This window comes from Herpailurus yagouaroundi, unplaced genomic scaffold, assembly GCF_014898765.1.
Source record: "Herpailurus yagouaroundi ecotype Mexico unplaced genomic scaffold, PumYag 183, whole genome shotgun sequence".
Lineage (NCBI taxonomy): Eukaryota > Metazoa > Chordata > Mammalia > Carnivora > Felidae > Herpailurus > Herpailurus yagouaroundi.
The window spans coordinates 3,232,365-3,240,389 of NW_024412414.1; the positions used below are offsets into that span (position 1 = coordinate 3,232,365).

The 8,025-nt window shown below is 40.7% G+C and overlaps 1 protein-coding gene across 5 annotated transcripts in view; it reads left to right on the plus strand.

Annotated features, from left to right (window-relative positions):
- Nucleotides 1-8,025, plus strand: part of TAMM41 (TAM41 mitochondrial translocator assembly and maintenance homolog) — a 50,677-nt gene that overhangs the window by 1,043 nt on the left and 41,609 nt on the right. For 4 of the 5 annotated variants that reach the window (XR_005795634.1, XM_040491945.1, XM_040491947.1 and 1 more), the window contains exons 2-3: nt 1,838-2,020; nt 4,632-4,724. Coding sequence is in view for 3 of the 5 variants with exons in the window: in XM_040491945.1 (XP_040347879.1) it covers nt 1,838-2,020; nt 4,632-4,724 (276 nt within the window). In the remaining 2 variants the exon portion in view is untranslated. Of the gene's footprint in view, nt 1-1,837; nt 2,021-4,630; nt 4,725-8,025 lie in introns of those variants that run through there. The other variant, XM_040491948.1, reaches the window with a different exon arrangement.

Genomic DNA, 8,025 nt, shown 5'->3' on the forward strand with positions numbered 1-8,025 from the left:
CCCCCCCCCCCCCCCCCCCGTAAATAAAATGGAAAAAAGTTTGCTTTCAAGGTGGAGACAAGATTCAAGACCTTGCAGAGAAGTGGCAGGCAAATATTTTCATTTAAATGGGGCTGTTAATGACTCTCTCCGCTAAGGCTTTAGAGCTTTTGCTGAATTAACATAAAAGGAAATGGAGTCTAAATAGAGATGTTGTCTGGTGAACTGGATTTTTACTTGCGGCAGTTCATGCACAGCCTAACAATTCACTGTCTTCTTTAATAAACTAAGGAAAAAGAAGTGTGCAGATTGTGATAGGGCCCCTCTTGGATTTGGACACCTAGCTCTAATCTGTCCTTAGGTTAAAGTTTGTTCACTTCCTGGTGGAGCCATCTATGCTGTTGCTTGGGTTTCCTTTTTCCCAACTATACTGTATTTAAGTGATACTTTGCTTTAAATTGACAATATGTGAAAAATTATAGACTGTAGGAAATTCTATAGATTATTATAGGCTAGTTATTTTTTCTAACCTGTATTAACATAATTATACATTTTTAAAAAACATGTCCACCCCAAATCTTCAGTTTCACCAGTGGTTTGTGGATTACATTTTGAAAAACTTAGAGCAGGCCTTAGCCTCCTGATTCAATAGCCACTTCTTCATTTTTGCATGAAGATTTTCCTTTGAGTAGATCTGGAATTTCCTCCAAGAACAGGCCCTTTCTTCCCTTTCCCTCACTCTCATTCCCTACAAGATAACAAGTCTTATAGATTCCAACAGGAAGTTTCAGATCAGTCCCTACCCTCAGTGCCTTACTTAGTATCTTTTTCATTTCTCACTGGGAATTTTGCAATTAACCGCCTGTGTGGTTTCCCGGCCTTTAGTCTACCCTCCAGGGAGCTCTTCTGTAGGAAATTTTTTTAGCCTGGCAACCAGCCTCCCTCTCTGGTCTCATCACCACCCCCTGCTTGTGTTCTATTCCAGCCACATCAAACTCAATGCAGCATCAGGAACATGGCCAGCTCTCATATCTACAAGAATGCTTTCCTTTAACAGGACTCCCTTCCCTTCCCCATCCTTCTAATATTTCCACCAAGCCTGCTTAATTCTTGCACATTCTTCAGGACACAGATTTATCAGAGTCTTGAAGAATATGATTTTATAGCAAGATTTCTGCTTCCTGTTCTGACCCCACTCTAAGTGAAATTAGTACATTTTGCATTCCTCTGTCAAGTTCATTTAGTGATAATTCGTCTCTTCTCCCCAGTAGACTTTTTTTAATCTCTACCCCAGGATCTATCAGAGCTCCTTGTAGGTGCTCAGTGAGTGGTTGGTGAATGGCTAAGAATTAAAATAACTTATTTCCCTTTCTATAATATTTTACAGAGCTTTGTCATACTGTGTTGTTTGATCCGAAAGAAGAGTGGGACACATTTAGATGAAAGGCCAGGCGGCATAAGGTTCATCACAAAGAATTTGTAACCAGACTGTGTCTGCCACTCACTGGCTTTGTGTCCACAGGCATGGAACTTACTCTGTGCCTTGGTTTCTTTTTCTCTAAAATTAGGATGATAACTACCTATCTTGCAGGATTATTTTGAAGATAGAATGAATTATGGTGCATATAATTCAAAGTATTTGGAAGAGTACATGTTGGGCAGGACAGTACTGCTGTTACTATGTGTATTGATGAAAACAAGCTCAAACTGGTACCAGAGACTTGCTTACATTTTTGCTGACAGCTTCAGGTCTTCTATTTTATTACTCATAATGGCGTAGAATGTTGGAGCTTTCCGCTCTATTTAGGTGCCTTTCTAGGAATCAAAACTAAAATCGTTCTCTTTTCTTCATTCCCAGAATGCCATGCTGGACTTTGTTTTCACAGTAGATGACCCTGTTGCATGGCATTCAAAGAACCTGAAAAAAAATTGGAATCATTACTCTTTCCTAAAAGTTTTGGGGCCCAAGATTATCACCACTGTACAGAATAACTATGGCGCTGGAGTCTACTATAATCCACTGATCATGTGTGATGGTAGGGTAAGTGACTTCGGACCTTTGTTGTAACTTGGGTGGTTATTAAATTAAATATTAGAATACCAGCTGAATATATATGTTCTTGCAATTAGGAACTGTTCGCATTCCTGCTGGGTAAAGGTGGTTGAGAGTAACTGTCTTTAAGTTTTGCGTTTGGCCAGTGGTTCTCAAATTTTAATGAGCATCAGACTCATTAGGGTGCCTCTTGGACACACAGATTGCAGTTCCCCATCTCCAGAGTTTCTGATTCAGTAGGTCTGGGGTAAGGTTTGAGAATTTGTATTTTTCTTTTCTTCTTTTCCTTTTTAAAAAAAATTTTTAATGTTTATTTTTGAGAGAGGGAGTAGGGGAGGGGCAGCGAGAGAGGGAGACAGAATCTGAAGCAGGCTCCAGGCTCTGAGCCGTCAGTACAGAGCCCAGTGCGGGGCTCCAACTCATGAACCGCAAGATCATGACCTGAGCCAAAGTCGGAGGCTTAACCGACTGAGCCACCCAGGTGTCCCTGTATTTTTTCCATTGAGATATAGTTATATAGCACTGTGTTAGTTTTAGGTGTACAATGTAATAATTTGATATGTGTGTGTATTGCAGGATGATTACCACAATAAATTTAGCTAACATTCATCACCACACATTTTTTTTTTCTTATGATAAGAACTTTTAAGATTACTGTCTTAATAACGAGGATTTGCATTTCAAACAAACTTCCAAATGATGCTGATGCTGCTGGTCTGGGAAACACTTTGAGAACCGCTAGTTTGGTCAGTGGGAGTAATAGGCAGGCCCATTAAGGATGAGTGTGAAGATTAGTCTTATCTATATGGAGGGACAGATACTCCCAGGAAGAAGTTGGAAGTGAAGAGGGTAATTGGGAGAATGTGGTGCCACATGATAGGAACCTCCTGGTGCCAGCAAGTGGGTGGAATTTGAGGATGCAGATAAGATGCACAGATCCCAGCAGAGTGTTGTCTGACAGCAGGAACCCTGCCAAAGGGTCTTTCACATGAAGGGGGCCAGTCTCTAAGAGAGCTCCCAAGACCTGGGCAGGACTGCAGCCTGAGAGGACCAATGCGGGACTATGTCACATCCCTCCCAGAGATTAGCTGGGCTACTGTTGACATACAGGTTCCACCAGCTATGCCAGTTCTGCTTCATGCTGCTGATTGCTTAGATCAATCCTGCTTTGATGTGCCCATAAATCATCCCTGAGGATCTCCTTGAAGTGCAGATTATGACTCACTTGGTCTGGAATGGAGCCTGAGATTCTGCATTTTTTGACAAGCCCCCAAGTGATGCTGATTCTGCTGGTCAATGGATCACACTTTGAAGGGCAGGAGGTTGGAGTATTGACCTGAGAAGCATTTTGAAGACCTGTCTGATCTTGGCGGGAATGGGCACTATGATTGGTGATGTCTGCATAGCCTCTGGGCTAGATGTATACTTTTCCGGTTGAGGTCTAATCCTGCTCCGCCTGCATTTTGCAGTTGAAAAGATGAAGGTTCAGAGAGTGAACATGGCTTTCATAAGGTCATGCGACTCGTTAGTGACAGTTAGTGACTTTCAGGTCAGTGGTGTTTCCATTACCTCCCAGCTGTTACATGCCTGCAGCAAGAAGGGCTTTTTCTGCAGTATTGCAGCCAGATCGGAGGGGAGATTGTTACTCGGTACAGCTTTTCACGTCTGCTTCAGTCATGCCAAACGCATAGCTTTGTTCTTTCTCCATAATTAGTATTATGCTGAGCCTATCTCTAATTAGTGGTTTCAAGCAATATTACAAGCTCCAGTAACCAAATGTTGGGGCATAATTATATGCCAAAGAGACTGTACTTTTTAATTGAAATTCTTTAGCTACTTTTTAGATATTCGTAGCCTGAGAAGGCTGTTTGGATACTGAAGTTTAGCAAAGTGAGTCTGAAGTTACTCATTGAAGCAAATGGGATTTTGTAACCTGGAACAACTACATTTAGGGTTTGTACAAATTGCTTTTGAAATGAGCTTGGCCATAATTCCATGTGTTTAGCTCTGATAAAGAGGTTTAATTTTTGGAGATGTGGCTTTGTAATTACAAAAGTGTTTGAAATACTCAGTAGCAAAAGGGAAGTTCACCATGTAAAGGAATTTGGTGAAAACTTCTAAAGAAAATGTCTTGTATTCTGTGATGAAATGAATGTTGGAAGCCCAGACTGAAATTCAGTGACCTAGTTTTTACACTGCTACCATGGTTATGCCATTTATTAGGTTTCTTATTTCTCAGATGAGAACCATGAACTATATCTTGGCTTCTCACACTGTCTGTGGTACAGACTCAGTTTTTATTTCCAATCCAGGGAGGACCAATAGGTACTGGACAGCACCTAAGAGCCGTTGTGCCTTTAACATCACAAGAGCCTGAGTAAAGATAGTGGTCACTTCACCTCACATCACTGAGGGGACAGATCAGTCTTGGAAACTAATCCTTTGTGACAGACTTTGTGTTTTCACAAGGTAGATTTTAAATGGCTTTGGAAATCTAGGTGCTACTCTGCTCAGAAATTTACCACCTTAGGTTTTGCATTTGCAAAAGTGATAGTATGGTATTTTGCCCTCCTTGATGCCCATTTCTCTTCTTTTCCAGCTTATCAAATATGGGGTCATTAGCACTAGTATTTTGATTGAAGATCTCCTCAACTGGAATAATTTATACATTGCTGGACGACTCCAGAAACCGGTGAGCAAGTGTTTTATTGGCTGCCACAGTTAAGGATGTCTCTCCTCTCTGAACCTAACCCTGCTTTCGTCTTTGTGATTGCATTAAGATGGAACTCCAAGAAACAAAAATGCATTTCAGATTCCTTTAAGTCCTTATAGAATTCAGTGCCAAACAATATCCAGATATTACCCACACTACCCCTGCCCGCTCTCTAAAGATAGTCCAGTTGTCTGAATGGATCAGCCTCAGAGTCAGTACCTATAGATGGCAGTACCTTTGGATGGCAGAAGAGGTGCTCAGTGCCTCAATGGAGCCTCTATCAGCATGACCCAGATCACCATTTCGGAATGTAAGTGCCACAGGGCAGTTTTTGTCCACTGACGTATCCCATCAGTGCCTGGGACAATGCCTGGCACGCAGTAAGCGTTCAGCAACCATTTGTTGAATAAAGGAATAAACCAGGTAGTCATTCAGAGGGGAGTAGATTCTGATCCACTTTCTTACTCTCCTCAGGCCAGTGGTGAGATCCTGCGATAAGTCCTTCCCTCATTTGGGATTCTACTAGAGGAGGCTATGGGGGGAAGGCTTCCCCCTGGGCATAAGAAAAAAGTGGAAAGGACTTGAACTTTTGACATGTATTTACATATTATATTTCTTCTTTTTTGCTGATATATAGCCTATTTTCCATGAAGGAGTCTTTTCATAGTTTAAGAACTGTGTGACATAGTCACAGTTGCTAATGTCACAGCAAGGAACGGTTTTTGTGCTGTTAGAGAGTCTCAGGCCCCACAACAGGGTACATGGATTGTTCTCAAATGTTTCCCATAAGAGGGACTATGCTGCTCCCTTTTTTGTCATTTACGGCAAAAATTAAAGATTTATACAACCTTAGCTCACTTGGTTGTGCCATAAAAATCTCTCTTGATATACGTGGGCAGTCACAATTCTCTTGCCTTGCTTCTGGGCTTAGAATTTAATAGTGCAGCTCATTAGAACATCCAGAACCACTTGATCAGGGCAATAGTTACATGGGTAAGTCTATATATGAAAATTTGTCAAGCTGTTCCCTTTAAACTTGTGCACTTCACTAAAAACATTTAAGTCCAGAAGCAATAGGCTTACTGAAATAACTTCATATTTATGTAGATGAATTTCTCATTTCTAAGCTGCATAATTAATAAAGACAATCTAGTAAAGCTGGATAATCAGTAAAATAATTGAACAAATAGATGTAATTGAAAATTTGTGTATGTTAATTTTCTTTCCATTTTTTCTTTTTTAATTTACAAAATGTGTAGCCTGATGGAAGAGTAATGCAAGTGGAATTAGAAGCCTTGGGTCTTATTCATTCATGCCACTTATTAGCTGTTTATGTGAACTTGGGAAACTTGTTTGATCTTTTTGAACCTCAGGTAATTTATCTAGGATAAATACAGTGCTTGTCCTGCCTGCCTCACGAAGGCAGTGACGAGTAGAAGCAGAACGGAAATGCTGGAAAGAACATGGGTATTTTAGACTCAGATCTAGGGCTTGGATCCCAGCTCTGACACTCCCCAGCTATGTGACCCTGCACCAATGACTTAATTTCCCTGAGCCTTGGGACATCCTCATCTGTGTATGAGGCTGACAGACACCAACCTTAAAAGGGATTTGAGAATTGCCTAAATCTAAAATGCCTGGCACTGGGCGCCTGGGTAGCTCAGTTGGTTAAGTGTCCAACTTCGGCTCAGATCATGGTCTTGCAGTTCGTGAGTTTGAGCCCCACTTCAGGCTCTGTGCTGACAGCTCAGAGCCTGGAGCCTGCTTTGGATTCTGTGGCTCCCTCTCTCTCTGCCCCTCCTCCACTTGCACTCTATCTCTCTCTCTTTCAAAAATAAATAAACATTTGTAAAAAAAAAAAAAAAAAAGAAAAGAAAATGTCTGGCACTTAGTAGATATTCAGGAAATGATCTTTACTTTCTCTTTGTCCTTGCCTATCTCAGTTATTTTGAGATAAAGTGAGATACTGAATGTGAAAATGTTGTATTATGCTCTGTACTATGATTTGTGCTTACAATATTTCCATTTTTTTTAAATAAGCTTTAGAAAATGAAATACCGTGAAATCTCAGAATTTAAGCCCTGAAATGACCTCAGATTTCATCTAAATGTCACATATCCTGGTAAAATAAAACCAGCAACTCAAGACAAGTAGTAGCTGCTACACCCATCTTGATAAAAATTGCATTTCTCATCTAACTTGAAAAAGAAAATGTTATCAAGAATGATGACTATTCTTCAGGCTTATTAAGTTTCTAACTCAAGAAAACTAGGCTATCTTAAGAATCACTTGAAAATAACACATGGCTGGGGCGCCTGGGTGGCGCAGTCGGTTAAGCGTCCGACTTCAGCCAGGTCACGATCTCTCGGTCCGTGAGTTCAAGCCCCGCGTCAGGCTCTGGGCTGATGGCTCAGAGCCTGGAGCCTGTTTCCGATTCTGTGTCTCCCTCTCTCTCTGCCCCTCCCCCGTTCATGCTCTGTCTCTCTCTGTCCCAAAAATAAATAAACGTTGAAAAAAAAATTAAAAAAAAGAAAATAACACATGGTAAAAAATAAAATAAAAAATTATAAATGGGTAAATTAACTTTCACCCATTAGCAGCTTCCCTATCACCTAGAAATCACTGCTAACCAGAGAATTCGGTGATAACTATCTTTAAACCAATGATTTTTGCCACTAGGTGGCAGCAAATAGTAATGAAACTTGAACAAATCTGCTAAAAAGAGGGTTGATAGCATTGTGGACAAAAAAAAAATAATTGAAGATCTTAGAATTGTGAGAATACGAGTGCGAATTCTTTGCTTTTATGTATTTTCAAAGAAGTATTTATGTTAAATGATATTGTCTAAAGCTCTAAAATTGTCTTCCATATTGCAAATAGAATTTCTCAGTTCATGTCTTTAAAAGGAATATACAGAGGGTATGTGGGAATTCACTGTACTTTCCAGTCAGTTTTGCTATAACTCTAAAACTGCTATAAAAAATAAATTTTATTAATAATAATAAAAAAAGAAACATAGGAGCGCCTGGGTGGCTGAGTCAGTTGAGTGAATGGCTCTTGATTTCTCCTCAGGTCATGATCCCAGAGTTGTGGGACTGAGCCCAACAACAAGTTCTGTGTTGAGCGTGGAGCCTGCTTAAGATTCTCTCTCTCTCTCTCTCTCTCTCTCTCTCTCTCTCTCTCTCCCTCTCCCCCCTCTCTCCCTCTCTCTGTCTCCCTCTCTCTCTCTCTCCCTCTCTCTCTCTCTCTCTCTCCCTCTCTCTCTCTCCCTCTCTCTCTC